This window comes from Pleurodeles waltl, chromosome 4_2, assembly GCF_031143425.1.
Source record: "Pleurodeles waltl isolate 20211129_DDA chromosome 4_2, aPleWal1.hap1.20221129, whole genome shotgun sequence".
NCBI lineage: Eukaryota > Metazoa > Chordata > Amphibia > Caudata > Salamandridae > Pleurodeles > Pleurodeles waltl.
The window spans coordinates 555,193,190-555,215,669 of NC_090443.1; the positions used below are offsets into that span (position 1 = coordinate 555,193,190).

The 22,480-nt window shown below is 41.7% G+C and overlaps 1 protein-coding gene across 2 annotated transcripts in view; it reads right to left on the reverse strand.

The window, feature by feature from the left end:
- The window catches only part of AXDND1 (axonemal dynein light chain domain containing 1), a 342,044-nt gene that overhangs the window by 97,434 nt on the left and 222,130 nt on the right, over window positions 1-22,480 (reverse strand). For both annotated transcript variants that reach the window (XM_069232100.1, XM_069232101.1), the window contains exons 19-21: window positions 11,922-12,136; window positions 978-1,074; window positions 432-533 (exon numbers count right to left, since the gene is read on the reverse strand). In XM_069232100.1, coding sequence (XP_069088201.1) covers window positions 432-533; window positions 978-1,074; window positions 11,922-12,136 — 414 coding nt within the window. The remainder of the gene's footprint in view (window positions 1-431; window positions 534-977; window positions 1,075-11,921; window positions 12,137-22,480) is intronic.

Here is a 22,480-nt window from a genome sequence, read left to right on the forward strand (position 1 = left end):
TTATGTATGGCTTCCCCATTACTACTCTACCACTACATAGCAGTTGAAAGCAGGGGCAGATGGTCTTGGGGCTATACATAACATAAAATCATACATGGGTAAAAAGTGAATTACGGGGATGTTTTTCATATCGGGGTTGTGAGTGTCATCATAGGCAGCTCAAACTTCACTCTCATTGTCTAACTGATGTCACTCAGAACCACTTAGTGAAAAACATCTGCGTAATTCACTGTGTCTTTTAAGCCAAGGTCACAAGTCTATGAAAAGCATTAGGTGGAAATAATCATTAGTCATGCTGGATAATAATCTTCACTAGCTGCCAGTCAAGAAAGTCTCTTTGAATCACCTTTGGTACAGCAATTTACAGGTACTGGTGTCTGTCCATCCCACCCTCTTCCCATGGCACTCTGAGAGTTAGGTGGTTATGGTACCTCAATGCTCTCCTGGTGTTCAGTAGCCATCAAGGACACTGGTAGGCCTGTAAGTTCAGACAGAAGCAATTGACAGGTTTCAATCCACTCATTGCACTCCATCTGGTGATAAAAACAAAGTGACAGATAAAGAAATATGAGGCCAAATCTTAGACACTTCAGTGCCGTCATCTCAGGACCCTATGTTCATAGATCCTTGCAAGCTAGTCAGGCAATGTATCAGAGCTTGATAACTTTGATCTGTCTCCCCTAGTTCCTTCCCCTGTGTCTATGTCAAACACACTGGATTGTGTTTCTTTTAACAAACACATAGCATTGTCATTGCAGGGATGCTATCTATCATCCCACACATGATCTTGCAAGGTATACACAACACAGATGAATTGCTCAAGTACAAGAGTATTTCACTATATAATCACAGCCACAACTACTGCCATAGTCAATGCTTGTTAAGTGATACTTATCTATAGTCCTCCAAAGAATAAGGCAAAAACAACTAGAAAGTGGTAAGGTTGACAGGTATTGAATGAAAAAGAGAAACTTCACTTTGACAATCTCCAATTCCTTGAGTTCATAGGTGGGATCAGCATTGAACGAATCTCCTTTGTCTTGAGAAATCTTGTCCACCATTTCCATGCAGGATCTGCAAAGACAGAAGGGTGATATGAAAGGGGAGGAAAGAAATGTAAAAGACAGAGCAAAAAAACAACATAGTTTAACAGGAATGTTAATATCTGCAGACAACAGGATGACAGAAAAAACTCTGGATAGGCTACATGGACCCTGCTGTGCTCCCGGGAAAATGTATGGAATGGTCAGTTTGCAAGATGGGTGAATGTGTATATATTGCATTTAAGAACACAAGTGGTGTGTACATTTGTAAACTTTCTTAGTGTGCCTGAGTGTGCATATGTGTAGGAAAGCGTGTGGTTGTTTCTGGGGCAAGTTATCCTCTCATGGAAACTGACATCCAGTGGAATTTATTTTGGGGATGGGAAATGTTGTTGAAATACTTGAGACCGAGATTTGGCACCAGAGATTTTGTCAGCTCACAAGAACGCTTCAAGTGATAGGCTGAATCTAAGCTGTTACTGGCCAATTACCTTGATAGATTCTTCTGTTAAAATTCGAGGCAGGATAATTATGTTTTGTTTATTGTGTAATTCACAAGGTAACAGTTGTCTGTCTCGGTTTCTTTCATGTCAACATATTTAAGCAATGGCTCATTCTGAGTCAAATTGGAGTTAATTGGATGCTCAACTTTTTTTTCCGCAAAATGTATTTATTCACATTTTTTCAAATATTGTGGCATATGCAATTGTGAAAAAATGTGAACTGTCACGGCAAAGGCCTGACATCAAACAACAAAGAAGTACACAAACAAATCTCAGCGTGGTAATGTCTTGTCTACACCGAGGGGGAGCTAGTCCAATGTTTTCCAGCTGAAACAGGGGATGGGAGAGGGAATGGGGTGGGGTGAGAGCAAGGGTGGGAGTCAGATCATTCCACATGGGGGCGGGGAGAGGAGGAGGACAGGCAGGAAATACAGGGAGGTAACGCACAACTGCACACCTGTGGGTTCACATACATTAGTGATAGACCATCCACCTAGGCACAAATGGGGTCAGTGCGGGGGGCGTGGAAAAATGAGTCATAAGCTGTAGAAGGTGTGACACCGACCTTCGTGGGTCCATTGCATAAATCAGGGTATCGTCCACTTACACTGACACAACATGTGTGACGTTGCCTACACGCAACCCAGTCTCCCAATTCTACCCTCTGGTGTATGGCTAATGGCTCCACAGTGAGCGCTTAAAGTAGCGGGGACAGTGGGCATCCCTGTCTAGTACCTCTCTCAAAACTGAAGGCATCAGGCACAATTTGCCCGACGAGCACACTCGCTCTGGTTGCATGATACAAAAGACGGACCCATTTCAAGAAGCCCCTACCTGTTCCCATCCACCGAAATACCTCCCATAAATAGTCCCAGGATAGGGTACCAGAAGCCTTCTTGATATCCAAGGCAACCTACGCTGCCTCAATCCCCTTGCCGCGGGTCTTGTGCATTTACGTGGGAGAGCCTTCTTAGATTCATGTTGGTGCCTATTCCAGTCGTAAAGATGCATTGATCTCTATTTAGCAGGAGTGTAACCACGCCACCGAACCGTAGAGCTAGTACTTTCACAAGGAGCTTGACACCCACATTATGCATGGACAGCAGCCTATACGAGCTGGTGTCTGCGAGGTCCTTTCCAGGTTTCAAGCACATAATTATCAAGGCCTCCCGCATGTGGGTCGGTAAGGCACCATTGGTTTGGCCTCACAAAGTGTCTCCAGTAAGGCAGGAAACAGAGAGGCAGAGTATGCTTGGAAATATAAATCAAATAAATGCTTGGAAATATTCAACCGGGAGACTGTCAGATTCGATGCTAAACTTAATAGTTATTTCCTTCTGTCCAATATGGAGCAGAAAAACAATGTACAAAACCTTTTAACTCTATCAGAGAAGTAAGGAAGGGGGTGCTTTATCCTAATGTTCTTTTCTTCGCATAAATCGTCTTGATGCATATCAGAAAATCGGCTTCAAAATCAAATAAATGTCTATGAAACAATTATGGATTTAATGGATTTAACAACTAAAGTAAATTCTATGTTATGAAGTCCCTCAGAGCATGAACACTGAAATTATGAGATTCCAATGCCCCCCTATAAAGAGTGTTAATTTACCCACTTAGGTGTGAATTTTGATGCAGCTTTGAAATGGGCCCAACACGTAGAACAGAGGTGGGGATATTTCAAGCATGCACAGGAGGCAATTTTCACCTGTACCTATACATTTGGGACCAAACTAATTTTGCTGGTGATTATAATCTATAACGTTTAAAGCAAAGCATTGTGATTTACAGAGAAGACATTTGGGGCTTCACAAATATAATTTATCTGAAAGCAGTAGAAAATATGTTCTTGAGACCTCTCCTTGACTTCCCAATGTCAAGATCTGCATACATAATGCACCTCTGTCTATTTATATGACTATATGGCTAAAACGGCAGGCATCATTTGCTCTCAGTACTGTTTGATCCTACAAATGCAGGATCTACAGAATATTTCTGGATATTCTGGCCAGTACTATGGTACTTATAGTCCTAGCCCCAAACACTGTGATACCCTAATACAAAATAGGTTACAAAAATGATTTTGGAATGTAGAACGACACAGTACAAAATGCATCAGGTTATGAAACCTTAACTCACAGCATAATTTCCTTTTATAATCTCCCCTGGCTCAAAATAACTCTGGAAAATATATTAGAAAACCTTTCAAACAAGTACAGAATTAGCTTGATGTGGTATACACTGCATTTCCCTTTGAGTTAGGAGAGGAATTAACAGGACTGGCAGACCTTTTACCCTTGTCTTCATTTTATATTGCTCTGTAAACTTTAAGATGTAGCCACAGGTAAATACATATGGCCTATAGGTAGTTCACTGCGGTTCAGACAGTACTTAATTTGCCAAAAAATGAGTGCACAAGATGCTTCTCAGAAGCCCACTGCTGGTGCTAATAAACGTTGGCGCTGCGAATGCCAAGGCTGCGTAGTCCTGAAGCAACCTCAGGCCTTAGTAATCCACTACCAGACACTTCCTGCTGCAGGTCCCTGCTTTCTCCTTCGATGATAGATTTTCCGTTTTTCTCTTCCTTCTCCTTCCACGTTTGCCTTTTTGCCCCTTTCTTGTTCTTAGGAAATGTCTGATGAGGAAAAATAAATCCTAGTCCTAAAAAATGAGTGTGGGAGCCCCCACTGGCAACCACCAGCTCAAATTAAGCACTGGGTCCAGATCGTGTAGTCAGAATTAATGTACATTACGATGCAACAGACTAAATTAACTTGCCACAGGATAGTGAACATCTTAATGGAAGCTCATAAGCAGAAAACAAAATCAATAAGTAGCATTTTTAAGATAACATTTTCAATTAACTATGAATGATTTGTAAAGTGCTTTGTAAATACTGAGATTATTTTTGTAAATAATACATTTTACTTGATGTTTTTAATATTTTTTGTGGATGTTTCTATGGCTCTCTTGAAAGCAGAAACAAACGTGTTTGACTGAATTACTGCTTTGGGTGGTATGGCCACTCTTCAAATGCAGTTGTAGGTTTCAGACAGCCTAGTCTTGTTTCACTCTCAATGATGCAACAAGGGAGGCAAATGTATTATATAACGGATGCTCAAATGTGTACCATACTTTCTAATCTTACAGTCCCATAGAAGGGTTTTGATGACAAAATAATAAAGACAACTGATGTGCATATGGCTTATAAATGACACAATAACACAGAACTGACATTTTTAGACCAAAATGCACATTACCGATTGAATACTTTTTGCTATCAAGTCTATAAAATGCTAGATTCCCACTGGGGGAAATCCAGAATTCATGAGTTTCAGCCATTTTCGTAAATTATATTTTTTAAGCTATCAATTTCTATGTAACAAAATGTGTTCAAATAACCATATTAACATGGCACAATAGGGCACCATAGTAGAGTAGTGGTGTGCTAAAGCTAAAATATTAGTATAATGCCATACTGTTAGACCTGCCAGCTTCAGGGTGGTCTTCCCCTAAACATTTTGTGCCTGGTTGCCTCACATTTTTGCAGTGTTCCTTTTATTGGCCTTAGGACTCTGCACACTTTACCACTGCTGACTACTGCTAAAGTGCATGTGCTTCTCTCCTAAACATGGCAACACTGGTGCATTTACAATTGGCATATTTAATTTACTTGTAAGCCCCTTGTTAAGTTGTATACCATATACCCAGGGCCTGTAAATTAAATACTACTAGTGGGCCTGCAGCACTGATTGTGCCACCCACTTTAGTAGCCCTTTAAACATGTCTCAGGCCTACCACTGCAGAACCTGTGTGTGCTTTGACTTGGATTTTGAAACTTTGGAAAAGTCTTAAATTACCCTTTTATTACATATAGTTTACCTCTAAGGTAGGCCTTATGTAGCCCATCAGACAGGGTGCTATGTAAGTAAAAGTCAGGGCATGTACTTTTGAGGTTTACTTCTCCTGGTAGTGAAAAACTCCCAAAATCGTTTTTCACTACTGTGAGGCCTACTCCACTCATAGGCCAGCATTGGGAATTCCTTAATATACTTTTAAGCTGTGATTCCTGATCAGAAAGGAGTAGCTGCATCGTGTTCCATAACATTGGAATGGTAATGATAAATTCTCTTTAATGGTAAAGTCGGTTTTAACATTACTATTTTAGAAATGCCACTTTTAGAAAGTGGGCATTTCTCTGTTCTTACTGTTCTGTGTGCCTTGCAGCCTGTCTCTAATACAGGTTTGGGATAGGTGACAGCTGCACTTAGTGCATTTCCATCTAGACAGGCACAAACACAAGAAGGTCAGGTGTGCCTCAGCACTCATTTGCATTTTGATGGGCCTTCTTGTGCAGGAATGGTGGAGGGGAGCTGACACTTACACTTGAATAGGGTAGTGCCTGTCCCCACATAAAAGGCTGATTACCCCTTACTGGTTGTCTAGAGCCAGGGCTAGGAAGAACGGATTTATGTGCACTTCAAAGACACTTCTTTGAAGTCATCCCAACTTCAACTGCACATTTGGCTATAAGAACTGGGTCTATGACCCCACCAAATAGGTACACTACTGGACCTGGGAAGAACTCTGCATGGAGTAAGGACTGCTGTGCTGCAAGGAGTGCCACACTGCTGGACAGCTTTCCAAGAAGGACTGCTCTCAGCCTTGTTGATTTACCCTGCTGCCTGATGATCTCTGCCCAGTTGAGGAAGGACTGGACCCTCTCATCTGACCCACAGTGACTCAAAGGGCTTGCTGGCTTCCACTCTGTTCTTCTGCAGTCTCAGGGACATCAAAGACTGCCTGCAACTCTGCTTTTGCTGCTGGACTCTGCCATCTGTGAGTCCTACACTTGCTTGCGGTGCCCCCTCCAGTGCTTCAGAAGTAGGTTCAGCAGCTGTTTTGCTACAAAAACGACGCATTTTCACCTTTGCGTTGATTGAAACCGATGCATTGCCCTTCGATGCTGACTCAGAGGCTATTCGAGGACAGCAGTTCTACAGCATGCGCAGCAAGATGACAACGTTCTGCATGACTCGACAACCACTCATTGCCTTGATTTCAACAGAGTTCGACGTGGGACCTGATTGCGAGGCTCGAACCCGACACATCGCCCTTCACATTGCTCCTCGACATCAACGCTCTGCTCCATCCAAGGTACTCTTTTGGCGGGCTCTGCATGAGTCCTATTGCTGGCATACCCTCCATCGAGGTCAGGCTGAACTTTGGATTTATCCTGGTCTAGCGCAACCTAAAAAAAACTTTAAGCGCTATTGATTCTAACAAATATTTAGAGTAGAATTCATAGTGATATAGTACTATAGTGACGCAGTATATCATACTGATATAGGGTGTATGCTAGAAATATTGAGTTCCAAATATCAACAGGACAGAATATCATTACAATATTGAGGGAAAAATATGGAAAAGGAAGTTTGGATACATTTTCTACACCTAAATGCAGAAATAAATAACTTTGAGTTCTATAAATGTGGAGTTAAGAATAGTAATTCCTAACCTCTCTTTGTGCACTTACCTTTCACTATTTTGTCTATTTATATTGTTGTAACAATATTCTGTCCCCTCAATATTCAGGATCCAATATTCAATACTACAAACTGATATAGTAGTCATATTACAATAGTAGAGTAGAATATTATTGTAATATTGTAGAAATAAAAGTGATATGTGTGTTGTGCTATTGCATACATATAGTATTATTTATAGTAATGTATTTTGGTAATGCTAGTATAACACCTGTAAATCAAATTGCCATATAGTGAATTGAGAATTTACTTAGGTCTTAATATTATCGGCCTGCTCGTTCATCTTATGTATGCTGAAATGTGATTTCACAAGTAAATACTGAAATATTCTAATGTATACATTATTTAACCTCATTTTGCATTGCAGAACATAAAGATAACTGCATTGTGTGTCACAGTACCTCTTGTGCTGACATATTTCTATTTTAAGTATGCAATTTAGATGGGAGAAACAATAGGTATGTGCATTCACATTGTACTTCTATGGCACTAGTAGTAAGTCTGGAGTAAAGGAAGGCTAAAAAAAGGCCTCTATCTAGCATCTCTACTTCAGTGTCCCAGATGAAGTAACAATATAGGTCGAACTGATCTTGTCACAATAACTCAGCAATTCTGTCTAAGGAGAGATCTGAGGGAGCAAAATGGTTTGCCAAAGTAAAGGGCAGATTTGCACAGCTGTACTACATACCTCAGACACATTTTCTCCTACTTCTTAGTGGGAGGTTAAATCACTCCATAATGGTACCAGAAACACAACAGTGGCACTCTATCCTGTTGGAAGACTTTCTATCTCTGAAGAGAGAGGGAGGGAGGGAGACAATTGCTGAGTTGCATTGTCAGAAATGTATGAGCTAAGTAGCCCTTAAGGCCATCTACTACTTAGGAACAAAATGATATAACTCAAGTGATAAATCAGTCCATGGGGACATCTCTCTGAGGTTTGAAAGTATTTCAACAACTTTCTGAAATGACTTACAATTTAACCACATTAACCAAGCAAACCTACTGCAGTGGTTTGAACACTTGGCATGTCACAACCATGCCGTACTCTAAAAAATAGTGATGTAGATTGAATTTATTTTCCCAGTGAACTGGTGCTAAGCTAAATACATTTTTACAAGCATGCCAAGCACATTTTTAAAGCTGAAGGAGGAGAGTTGCCATCAGCATTAGAAACATTTTTAACTTAAACCCTGCTTTATATAATGACAATATTTATCTGCGCCTCAAATCAGAAGCTGATTCTGAACCAAATAAACACTGGACTACAAAGATTTGATCAGCTAAGAAGCAACACAGGTTTTTGAATCTCTAACATCTTTGTCATTGATCTAGGAAATAACAAATGATATACATTTGAGAAGTTGTTGAACACCAAGGTAATAGCATCTTGGTGAAACCAAACTAGACACAAATGACCTGATTACGAGTCAGCCGTGTATTCAGACCAGTGCCTAAACACATGTATATGTACGGGTTGGAATTATGTCTTGGAACGTGTTTAATGTATCCGATAATTATCAGATGTGTTAGTTTATCTACACCTTTGTTAGATTTCGGCAGGTCAAATCTTGAAAAACATAACAGGGGAAAACCGTATCGTATTTACTGTGTCATGCAGATTGTAGTGTTTTGAACACCAAAATCTGCATGCTATTTTCTACAAACTTGTAACAGGTGTAATTTATTGCACCTGATAAATAACATACCCTGTGGTATTATTTAAGAACTGTGATAAATGGCACCTATACCTATAACCAGTGCCAACTAATTTTAAATTGCTTAATTGAACAAACCTTAAGGATTGTCATTTATTAGGGTTAGTTTGTTTAGTATAGAAGGTAATAGCAAAAACAATAGCCTGCTGCCGTGGATACTATAGATCATCATGCATGATTAGAATACTTAAATGTTGAGAACTCCAATGAAGACATTTAAAACGGCTGGTATAAGCCTTTTGCTCCAACATTCCAATATTTGTCTTCCTTTTCCTACCTTTCTGATTTAGCACATTCTACCCTCAGCGGGTGGAATGTTCTAATAGCCATACCCTTCTGGCTCAGGATATACTGGTTGTTAAAGGCCCTCTCCCTCGTTATAGGCCCTTGCAGCAGGCTACTGCAAATAAACATTTATTCTTTTATTAAATGTATTTATCAAACAGCTATACTTTTCAAAGTTGTATTTCTCTCTCTATCTAGTAGAAATATCTCTGCATAATCCAAGGGGTTTTAGGTGGAGGAGAGGAACTATTCTAAGTCACATTTATTATGGGTAATGATTGCTGATATTTATGTGTTTTGAAAAGCTCCCTTTATACTTGGTATTACCGTCTACAAGAATTCAGGTTGTGAAGCAAAAAAAGTGAGGCCACGTCAACTGTTATTTTCTCTCTGCCAGCCCGCATGACTCTGCCACCCCGACAGTATCATTGCTAAGACCGGAGAGAAAGGGTACAAAGCGGTTACATTTTATAAAAAAATGTAGCAAAACAGCTGCAGTACTAGCAATATATAATACTAAAATTCCATTGCATCATTTAATTATAGGCTTGTATTAATAGCAATATGTCAACAAAATGCTGTTGGCAAGTGGTTCTCAACCTTTTGGCTTCTGTGGACTCCCACCAGTGACCCCCACTCGGTCACTGGCACCTGGGTATAAGAAATTTTGATGATTTGAACCACAAAACGATGAACAAAAATACAGAAACAAGCAAAGACAAATGTAAAAAACATTTTTTTTTTAATTGGAAGGTTGGGGATTTTCTACCTTCAACTGAGGCAATCCATCATCCATTCTACATGCTGTTTGATGCACTTGCACTGCTCTCATAAGTCAATCCAAGGATACCAACTTAATTTTTAGCCTTCAATTTTAAAGTCCTTCACATTTACAGAACTTTTTACCATTTTAATTTTACATTTTGCTTCTTTATTGCTATACACTTTATTAATTTGTGAATATTATTTACTTTTCTAAGCAGTTGTGGACATCCTGATTAAGCTTCAGGATAGGCTAAGAACAATTGCTTTAGTGATTTATTAGTTTTAACAGTAGTATATTAGTACAGAATTATACTGTGTTACCTGTTGTGCCATGTGAACACAACATTATAGTATATTACAAGGATAGAGTAGGACTAATGAAATATATGGGATAAATTACCCGCTGCCAAACATTATAAGCATAATGCATCTCACCAAGTAATTCTATGCCCATATAGAGAAACAAGGCCAAAGGCTGAGTTCCTGATAAAGTTGTGGAACTCCGAGGTGACGTGCAATATCCTTTTAATATACCACAGATAATATTTTATTCCTTATAATACATGGTCACACCATTACCCTTTCAATAAACTGTTTTGATCCTTTGCGCCTTGCTCATTCATGTTCATTGCAGACAAGAAGAATAAAATACAAATCTGTTCTGAGAAACTGAACAAACCAACAATGCAATTAATATTTTTGTGAAAAAATCTCAGAATCAGTTTAATGTTAGTCAGGTTAACAATGCTGTGGCTTAGACTGTGTTGAAACATGCTGAGGTTGTTTTGTTCCTGCAATGAGCTATAGTGTAGAAAAATATAGGAACATATTTACAAGAAAGTGGTGCATCATAGATAATGGGCCACTTTTCTTCCGCCCCTCTTTAGGGACCTAACAACACCATGGTTGCGATGTTTTTACAATACAGGGCACCATGGTGGTCGTTAGCACAATAGCATCATCATTTTTGATGCTATTGTGGCACTTTGCTACACTAGCATCAAAAATTTTAACATTAGTACAGCAAAGCACAGGGAGGCCCATTGACAAAATGGGTGCATCATTTTAACGCCTGCTCAGAGCAGGTGTTAAAAATGACACAAAAAATGGCGTCGTGAAATCTTGTAAATTTCACTGTGCTATTTTTTTGGGCCTCCCAGTGCCGGAACACCTCTTTGTATATATTATGCCTGTCGCAGGCATAATGTGGCGCAAGGGGTTACAAAGTGGTGCAATGCCACTTTGTAAATATGGCGCGTTGGAAATGCCTACCTAACGCCACATTAGCGTTTTAAAAAATGACGCTAATGTGGCACAGGGGGCTTGTAAATATGCTCACAAATATGTTGTATAAATATCTCCTTTCTGCTGATCGCTTTATCTTTCTGGAGAAAAATATCAGAAGAACAAGTCAGTTCTAATTTCCCTTGTTTATACTACGGCTGTAATTATGCTCCATGACTTGGTTTTCACCTTGGCTGCTGGCTCTGCCAGCAGGCACTGTGACGTGAGAACACAACTGTAATAACTAATACAGTTGAGCAGCTATGTTATTTCTTTAGTACAGGTGGCTGGACACGTCACAACTTGCCTATAATAAGGAAATTAGAGGCTGATTTTCACACCCAGGATTGGCAACTCTATTTATTATATAATTATACCAGTATGGCAGGCAGCCGGGCTTTCAAGGAGGGGAACAATTACTGCCATTGAAGAATTCTCTAGCCACTGCTTTGGAGTGAAACACCAGGTTCTATAGTCTTTAATGATATTCAGTCAATTGTCATCTGATTAGACTTTGTTCCCACCGGCCCTATTCAAACTCTGAATGTGCAACCAAAGAGCATATTCTCCCTAATTAATTAACAGAGATTTCACAACACTAAAGGAGATTTAATTGAATTTGGCATTCTAAAAAAGGATGGCTGTACACTTAAGCCAGCATACAGTTCCTTTCACTTGAGGGGTCGAGGGAGAATTCTACGTCCAAACAAGGAGTTCATGAAAGAGGAACAATGCTTTTCTTCAGGGGAGAAGATGAGTCAACAGAGATTTCAATACCTGACTATGTACGATGAGAACCGTTTCAGCTTCTGTGACAGCGAACAAGCGTCTTTGACCAGCTCTTCCACACTTGCTCCATGTGTAGCCATGTCTTCTTCAGGAAACTCTGTGGCAGTCAGTGGTACGGATGTATCATGCGAAGGATAGTTTGGAACCAGGAAGATGAGCAAATTCACCATCCATCGGACCATCGCTGTGTGAAGGCTGGTAACCTGGGTATCAAAAAGGTACCATTAGATGATGGCGGTAGGATTTTCATGTCAGAGAGAATGATCAGCAGTATTATACTAATGCATATGCCTAATGCTCAGTCAGATTACACACATTTGGTCAGGTAATGTAAAATGTTACTTGTGGATTATCGATGTGTTTTATTGTGCATACTCTTCAATTCAAAAGGGAATATCCCAAAGGTCTATGATTTCTTTCAGAAGTAGCCCTTGTTGTAAAGTTTTTCTTGAATTCTTAAACAAAGAGTGACTTGCTGCTTATTGATTTAGTTATGTTTGTCTCCAACTCATCTGGTTATTTGAACACTTGGAAATGTTTTCGACCCCGTTTTAATGGTGTTTTTAGGTGTCCTTGCCTCTTGATCATGTTGATGAATTTGATCATTGGGGTTGAAACGTTGACATCTTTCAAAAACCTAGTGATGTTTGAAAATGATTAAAGTCATATATATTTTGAGCTGCTTTAACAAAATGATTGTGTTGATTTACAATTGTATATATTTTATCACGGTTTCTCAAAATGCACTTCACTGTCTGCAGTTTCACGCTGCACTAATTTTTAAAAATATGTTTTAAGGATTACCACCATTGTTATGAAGGTTTTCTAGGTGGACTACTGACTACAAATCAATCTGCAATATTTGCATGCACATAAATAATAATGTAGGAATTCATTTATATACCATAATTTTGTTAACATTAATTGTACTTATATCTGCTGCTGTTACTCAGTAATTCTCAATGCTTTAAAAACGTGTTAAATTTTCTCCAGGTGGAAAATAGTCTCCTTTATCATTGACAACCAGTTTCCACGTGGAATATCAGGTTCCTTTTTCTTCTGAAGGTGATCTCTAACAGAATTGAAACACTATCCACACTTTAGTTTCTGAACAGGGGAACCCTTCCTGTGAGTGGCCAATTCAACTTAGAGGACATGACTAACTCTCAGCAAGACAAAAAACACCTTTCCTGTGTGACATAACGAGAAGTTGTAAAGCCACTCAGGAAGCATGGCATCACCAATCTGTGCACTTGTAGCATTGTAGTAAATATCTGAGTATTCAATATTATAATAATAATTATATAATAATAAAAAATATATACGCTACCCATCTGATGATCATCGAACAAGTAAAACTCTGTGCCACTTACTCCTACAGAGGCATAACTAACCTTTGCATGCCGCAAAATGTGCGAAAACACAGAGGTGAAAACGGAACTGGAAATTTGACAATAAATAGAAATAATTGTTGTTTTGTAAATAGGTAAACTTCACATATTTTTTCTTCATAATCAGACTAATGTATGACTATGGAAGCACTAATTGGCTGGTTGGTTAAAACTCATGATGACCTTGAGAGTGGGCCAATGTCAATTAAGTGATACAAGACATGTTACAAGGTATTATAATGTATTAAATATCCTGATCTGTTAATATTTGTATTACTTTGTAATGCATTAGAACGGCTAGAATTTACTCTAAATTTTAAATTTAAGGATCCAATATAAGTAACTCAAGATTAAAGATGTTTAATCACCTTTAATAAAACATATTTAAAAAAACAATTCTAAAATTATTTCTATGGAAACAGAGGTTTAGGTAGTTTAGCAACCTGGAGAGCCACTCAGTTGTCACAGTATGGATACATGGCATCATTTCCCTTGAATTGCATTTGGTTGTGAGAGTTTGGGGAGTTGAGACATTGGAGAGCGGGAACAATTGCACATTCGCAGCTGCTTTTTTTGCAGAGGTGGTGGGGTTTGTGGTCATTCCTAGTTAATCAGTTTGTGATGGAAACTGCTGTGTAGTAGAAGCGTTTCCTTACTAGCTTCTTTGACCTTTCCATGTCTTGTGACATAATAATCACAGAGTCTTTTTTCCTGTGCTCTTACAGTACCCTAGAGACAACCAATGCTGAGCATCTCATCTTTTAGGGCTGAAATAGCCAAGACTGGGATGGATCAAGGCTATGAATGGCTCCCTGCTTGGGGATGATGTTGAATGAATACAGTGGTTCTCAGAAACGTTTATGGCTAGGTCAAGAAATGTAACCCACCCAAAGACATTGGTATATCTGTAGTCACATGACCAAATATGGTCCGTCTGTCCTTAACTGTTTTAAGGTTCCTGTGTCTCAGGGATCTAGTGAATGCAAGGTACAATCCCTTTACAGATTTTTTCTGTCTTTGTTTTTCTGTGACTGCCAGCAAAATGTTCAATTTCTACTTTAGCACAATTCTCCCTATGGCCTGATATTCTACAGCAGGGTTGTCCAAAGTAGGCCAGGGAGAGCCAGACCCATCCTAGATAGTCATTTTTTCCACATAAGAAACTTCACATTCAATTAATCTAAATGGAAATAAATCTGGCATTGATCCAACCCTCCTGGATGGACACTGAACATTCCTGTTCACAAGTAACATTTATGAGCACATTCCAGCCAGATGTCACTGATACTCTAAAAAAAGAGACATTCAAAAGAAGCAGTTGCATTGATTGATCCTGATGTATTTAATATACTGTCTTTGATAGTAACAACTTCAGAACAATGGCCTCATTTAGAGGTTGGCAAAGGGTGTCGTTCAAATACTGATCAATCTTTTAGCCTCTTGGTTTCCTTACCTCATTTTTAGCAGAGAGAAACTCTGCGTTCCCAGTGGCAGAGCCACCACTAGTTCTGCTGTCAGAGACAATATTCCCGCTGGGCAACCCAAACTCCCGGTGGCTGATATGGTTTTAGAAGGCTTGCCTTTTTTGGCATGGTGGTCCTGGTAATGAAGAACATGCTACTCATCTTTGGTAATGCTACTTCTGGTGGGTACTCTCACCACAGATTCCTCACCTTGCGAATATTCCCAGGCAGTGTACTAGATCCAGAAACTCAAACACCAGTGCTCCTGCATAGCAGTAGATGGTGTTGTGTTGCTCTGCTTCACCTTAATTTCACTCTGGAAGTGCCGAATAGAGCCACGTATAAACAAAACCCATGCACGCTGCTGTCAGTTTATTTCACAGGTCTGTCCAGGACCTCAGTCATGGAGCCCATCAACAAATTGGAAGGACGAGATTGGGTTCTTTTTAGATGGACAAAGAGACCATTCCACTGAACGGAAAGTTGGGAAGGCGCTGGGTAACCTGTGGTTAGACAGAATATTCACCAGAAAGAGAGTTACCAAAGGTAAGTAACTTGTTCTTCTGATGGTTATTTCTAACCACATAGTAAAAGTATCCATCAGAATAGATACTGAAGTAGTACCTTCCAAGGAGGTGGGTCTGTGGAATGGTTCACATGAAAAATGTCTGCAGGACCAAACAGGTAAATGCCCAATCTGATGGACCTGACCGTCAAGGCAATATTGCTTCATGAACATGTGCATTGATGCCCACTAAGCAGCCTGACAGATATTGAGCACAGGCACCCTATATAACAACTCATTAGGAGCAACCTTGGCTCTGATGGAATGAGCCCTCAGACCTTTTGAAGGCTGCTTCTTAGTCAATGCGTTACAGATTTTAATTTATAGGAATTCTGTAAGAAATTGGTCTATTAATTGAGAGCATGAGTACCCATCTCAAGTAATAGTTACAACTCTTGCCAGGGTGATCCCCTAAAGCGACTAAATTAACCTGACCTCAACTTGCTGGTAGCTATGACACAGCGTTACTCAATGGAGCACAGGTTGCATAAAGAAACCAGGTTCAGCTCGATCAGAAGTTTTACCACCTGACATAGCCTTTAAATGTAAAAAAGTCAAAAATTGTCAGTATGGCAAGGCAGCAGGCTGTGGCCAAAGAGAGCTCCATGTCATCAGCCACTGGACAATGTTTCAATGAAGCCATTGACTTTTGGCAGGAAAGCTCAAAGTGGGAGAATTTTCAATTTTGTGCCCAGAGCAGGCCAGATACTTTACACAACTTTGCCCGATTAGGAGTTCTATCTTAGTTCTCAATCACTTTTTTAGAGCTCGGATTCCTTCAGAGGGCTGAGGTTGCAGGCTGTAGACCAAGAGGGCTCCATGAGACTGGGTTCTTTCTCTGCAAGGTCCAACTGAAAATGGATTGCTGAGAAAACCTCAGACTGGTAGCAACCTGAATCTTTGGCCCAGCAGCAAAATACCTTGGTCAGATTAGCTTTCCAGGCTCGTCCCGATCCCCTTTAGGTCTTTGGAGCCAAAAGTGTAAAAGTACCAATTTTAAAGAATTGTTAGGAGGAACACACTTGGACTCTGACCAAGATTCCGCGACTTTGGGGACAGCACTTGGGGAACTCACTCCAGCAGAGGCCATCAGCAGTTACCAGGGCAGGTCCAATTGGAACTGGTCAGCCATGCAGTTGCAGAAAAGGCCTTTTGTAGCTTGTTAAGTCTGTGTAGCTGGAAGGGGGTCAGCCTTCTTTGTCATGGATAGAAGAGGGAGAGCAGGTCCAGCTTTCATATCTCTTCTCATGTCACAGATAGCAAGTCCAGTCCTTTTCAATTATTCCACAGGTCCAGAAAGTGTTTTGAGGAGGGAACTGGGAATGTCACATGTATGCCTGCCACCAGCCTGTGGATAGAGGATACTCCTGCCATTCCTTGACCAATGGGGTAAAACTTCCTAAGGGTAACCCTACCCACTGTTGCAGCATTTTCTGTGTGCACCACTGTAGACAATCTCACAGTGTCCATTTCTACCCTCCCTCTGGGATTGCCTGGTGTGGGGGGCGCAAAGGAAAGGGGCAGGCCTGGTGTCAGCTAAAATCTACCTATTAGAGTGGAAGCCTGTTTGACGTTAATTGGTCATTCCCAAAAGCCATACAATCAAAAGGGCGGAACACCTCCCCATACTCAAGGCTCTTGTCCCTGCTCTAGGAGCAGGTTGTTACTCATCAAGGGGGGTATTCAGCTGCCAGGTGACAGTTCAAGCTTATGCAGGCATGAGACAGGGAAAACTTACCTTTCTCCTATTCCAAAATATTTATTATACATTTGAATTAACCACTGAATTGGGCTTGTAATAAATAGACAACCACATGTGAGGGAACCTCTATTTTAACTTTTATAACATCATGCACCTAATACTTCAGGGGTTCACCAATCTTTGTGCACTCGGATTCCCATGTTATCAAGGATCCCACTGACAGCTCTAATTATTAAGAGAAACACGCAACTTGACCCGATGAACCTTGGTGGCCATTTTATAACAAACTCAAAAGGAGACTTATGGGGCCTTCATGCAACTATGGATGCCAGCAAGGACTTAATAAATAAGGCAATTAAACCACATGTATCAAGGTGATTACCTTATACTGGCCTTTAAGGAAATCTATGTGCAATAAGGGATTTTTTAAAGATTATTTTAACTACATCTAAGTACTTAGAAAGCCCTGTATGACAGCAGGGTCACACTGTCTTAGCTCATTGTCACATTGGCCTCTTGGATGCCACCCGGGATCCTAATTCATTAATGGAATTGCACGATCAAAGCCGATGCATTTAGGGGATTGCTCTTTAGGAATTTCCAATTATATTAAGCACTTTGAAGCCTTGTACGGCAGCGAGGTCATGATTTTTAACTTATGTAATTATTTTAATTATTCAACCATAAACTTAATTATTATCATTATTTCCACAATATTTATTACAAATTCGAATTCACCACTGAATTAGGCTTGTAATAAGTAGTTCAAAATGTCCAATAATTAACTTTGTACCTGTTTCCCAGCCAGCAATAATATTATTAAATGTAATACTGTATTCCAATGCTTTCCTATGGAACAACCACCCCTGCTACAGTAAAAATAGCTTTTAAGGCATTTCCTTTTTTTGACGAACAATTTTTATTGGTTTAAAAGCAGTAGATACAACCAATGAGTGTTGATACACTAATCACTTTATGGCTTCTATACAAATACATTTGGTGACAGAACCTTGATCTTGGGCAGACATACACAAAAGCAGTCCATTGGCACAGAGAGAGTATTTGCAAAGGCCCTTGTTAAAGTCATTTAAAACACTTCACGCAGCCACTTACTGCAGATTGAATTATATTTGCGAGGGCACCCCGTGCCTCGTAGACTGGCCTCTCCTGTCTGGCACACCAGAATTAGAACCTCATCAATAACACTGCTTTCTCTAGTGGGAGCAAGGATAAGGTCTATTCTAGATTGTATGTGATGGGCAGCTGATGTGAGGGTAAATTGTTGGGCCTGTGGATGCCACTTTCTCCATACATTGCTCAACCCCAAGGACGTGAGCCAATCTGTTAGGTGCTTTGCTGCTGCGCACTGAGAAGCTGATGGTGGTTCTGATGTATCTCTCTCTGGGTCGATGTCTGCATTGAAGTCAGCCCCATCACTGTCTGTCCGTAAGGAAGTTCTAACAACATCCTGGCCAGTTCCCTTACGCAGTTTTGCACCAAGTTTATTGGATGGTCCTCTATGGTACTCACGAGAGCGATAACTTGCCTAAGATGTCTCTGATCACTTTGTCGACCACTACTGGCAGGGAGCGCAGCAGCAAGTGTGCTACGCCCCTAGAGCCCCTATAAAAGCCAGAGTGATAGATTCTGGTGTGTCTTCTGCAGCATCATTATGTTTGGGTTATGGCGGTGAGCAAAGTTGAAGACCACAGAACGCTTTATTTTATAGAGAAGAACATTCACATTCCAAGACAAAATCTGAAACGGTTGCATCATCTCGGATGGGATGCTAAGGGACCCACCGTCAATCATAGGTGTGTGTGTGTGAAATTACGTGTCTGCCACGGTAGGTGTGTTGAACATATACTAGCACAAAAAACAATAAACTTCTACTGAACAACTTGCACTCCCACCCTTCTCCATACTTCCCCCACAGAAGCATCTGTCGTCCATATAAGCAAAACTCCATTGAACTCTAAAGGGAAGGAAAAAAGAAAATAAGATAAGCTATCAGATTGTGGGCGACCCATCCATATTACAGGATTCCTTTCATCAGCACTAGATCATCAAACATAATATAGTAGTTCATGGTCCATCAGTGCAAAACTACCCCTGAAAGGGGTCACCGAATTCGATATTAAATGATAGGGCTTTGTGACAAGTTTGTTAGGTTCATCAGAGGGTATCCTAGTCTGCAGGATCAGCGCTGCTGTCTCAGCAGCCCCACTGGACCAGTCTATAGGCGTTGGAGGGCCCAGGTGCTCCATTCATGCCTCCCACCTCCCAGAACGTTGACCTTTCCTTTGCAGCTTAGGTTTGTCCTCCGGACAGTGACGGGCAGCCCCGACCGATTCAACTGGGGGGTACGTCCTGAGTGGGACGGCAACCGCTCCTCAGTGGGCCATGTCCAGGCCAAAGATGGCAACTCAAAGAACCATGCTTTCCCATTGTAGGTTACTCTGAGCCAGGCTGGAAAGAGGAGACAATATGGCACCCCCATCGCCCTTAGTTTCTGCTTGACTTCCAAATAGGGCCTATGTTACTGCTGGACTTCAATGGTGTAATCGGAGAGCAGGAGGACCTTGTCATCTTTACACTGAAGATCCATTTGCATTCGGGCTTCTTGAAGGACTGCGTCTCTGTCTCTAAAGTTCAGGAACTGAGCTATCACTGGCTTAGGAGGGACTCCCGGTGGAGGTGAGGGGGGTTGGGCTTTCGGCCAGTGCACAGTGGGCCCCCTGGATGGCTAACCACTGGGATAAGACCGGGATCCAGTCTTCAAGGAATTCCACCATCTGGAGGTTCTCTCCATTTTCGGGGATGCCTATAACGCGAACATTGTTGCGTCTTGAGCGGTTCTCCGCATCCTCTGCTCAGTGATGCAGATCAGAAGTATGCACCATCCTAGTCATCACTTGAGTTTTAAGGGTTTTCACCTCATCTTTAACCTCAGAGAGACGAGATTCATCCTCTGTGATTCGGGCTGTGGCATTGCAAAGATCTTGGCGCAGCAGCACAACATCCACTCTGACTTCTCCAATTTTGTTCTCAACTGCCTCCTGTGATGCTTGACTCGATTGCAGAATTGTGGCTAGATCCCCAGGCAGCTGAGGGTTGGTTCCCGACTCCACCGGCTGGGGGATGGTGTAATGATCAATCTTCGGTTGGGCCACGGAAGAGTGGGTCGCTTTGTTCTTGCCCATGGTTGTTGTACACAGGGATATAGTTAACTTTGTGCGCCTCAAGATCGGTCCGGACCCTTGTTGCCCCAGGGGGGTGCCAGACGCAGAGACCCCTACAGTTGATGTCCGTCGAGAGCGGTGTTGAGGGAAGGCGCCTGGTCATCAACAGACAAGCACCTGGTCATCCACTCTATTTACTCCTGCTGGTCTCTCAGCTGCCCTCGGGCCCCAAGGGGGACCTTGGGAGTGGACCAGACCCAACAATCCAGGGGTGTGCCTGAATATGACCAATAAATTATGAGACTTCCAAGTGTCTAAGGATTGCAGTCTTTCGGTAATGTTGCTTGGGACGCCGGAGAACTGGTGGACCTATCCTATTGAGTTCCACATCTCCCTCTGAGCAGTGGCAAACGTCTAGCGGCAACTGTCTTTGACCTTGGGCCTTGGGTCATTCTGCGGCAAAAAATGGGGGATGGGGTAACATGCCCGGGGCATTCCCAAGGGCGTGATCTCCTACCATGGCCCCTGTGCTTCTATTAGCTCATGACCTGTAACTCCTCTCGCACCTTGGGCCCACGCAACTCTGCCTTCTGACCGGCACCCACCTGCGGGATCGGGGTATCGCAAGCCAACCGGAGGCCCAGGCCTCCCCACAACGGTCTGCTTGTCTAGGGTCTCGGGCACACGCAGGGCTGTGTTCTCCTCCGGTCCCCATCAGAGGCCAGCCTAGGACAGGAGAGGAGCCAACGCCCCCAGGAAGCGGGACCAAGGGCCTCAGTCCCATGCACCACCTGGCATCAATGTCGGGTCGCCGATGGGCTGGGAAAGTTGGGTGGAACAACCCCTGGATCTTCAGGTGCGGGTGCCTGGATCCCCAGATGGGCAATGTCTTCTCAGGCCGGGATGTCAAGCCCAGCGGCACCTTGGCCTCTGAGGCTGGTGTTTCTTTATTTGGTGGCACCTCCAGGGCCTCGGGGTATCAGGCAACCAGCAGGTCACCTGATATTGTAGATCTGGGCTGTTAAAGCAGATGAATGACAGAGGGGTTGGGAGCACTTCTAAAATGCGATCGCCATCTTGAAGTCTCAGCCACGCCCCGGCTTTTAAGGTACTTTCACTTTCAGGAAACACTAAACTTTTACATGTCCTACATGCACCCTGCATTATGAGTGCCATTAATATTTAAGAGAAAGGTTAAGGCCTTTCAAAACGGTTATTTGCAGTCTTAAAACTGCTCAGCCAGACCACAAATGGTAGGCCTGCAGCCAAGTCTGCATTGTCACTGCAGTGGGTGACACAATAGATACTGCAGCTCATTGGTGACATTTAACTTACAGGCACTGGGTACACTTTGTACTATATATTACAGACTTATAGGTAAGTAAAACATGCCAATTAGATATATGCCAATTTCATTATGTTGAAAGTATGAGCACAGACACCTTACTGCTGGTTACAAGGGGTAAAGTACACAGACTTCTACAGGCAGCAAATACTGTCAAGGAAAAAAACCTGGGGTGCACCGTGCAAAAGATGGTCATTTCCAACAACTATCCATCGTAATATAGTCTGCTTCTGCAATGCATTACCTTTGTATGCTCTAGAGAACCCCACAAGCAGCTGATCAGCTCCACCCAATGGAATGAACCATTTAAAGTTTAAGCACTCTTTTGGGGACAAGTGGTGGAGTCTTTCTTCCTCTTTCAGGAGATGATGTGGAGAAAATAACGCAGAAAAAGTGATAGCTCACTCTGGCAGGAAGGTAGCTCTGGTTCTTATAACCTGTTTGTTTCGACAAAAACGTGGTGTAAGGTAGCTGGGCTGAGAAGGCCTTAAGCTCGCTCATGTGGTGAGCTGATGTCATCACAACTAGAAAGACTATGTTCTAGGTCAAGAGACATAATAGACAACTGTTTATTGGCTCCAAAGGGGTACACATTACAAATGTGAGAACCAAATTTAAATCCCACTGCAGCATCAGAAAGGGTTTTGGTGGAAACATGTTGACCCATCCTAGACAATCAGTGACATCTAGGCCTGATCTGATGACAAAAATGGTCCAGCCATTCTTAATGGTTTGCGCTAAGGAGGCTTTTAAGTCTTTTGGGACTGCTGGTAAGATCTCACCAACCATGTCCCAGGATGCACGAGTGTAGCATCCCAGGAGGCAACTGGCGATGACCGACTTCAGGTCAAGGCTTGGCAATGAAAATATTTTCTTACCAAATGTTGAGTAAAAAAACA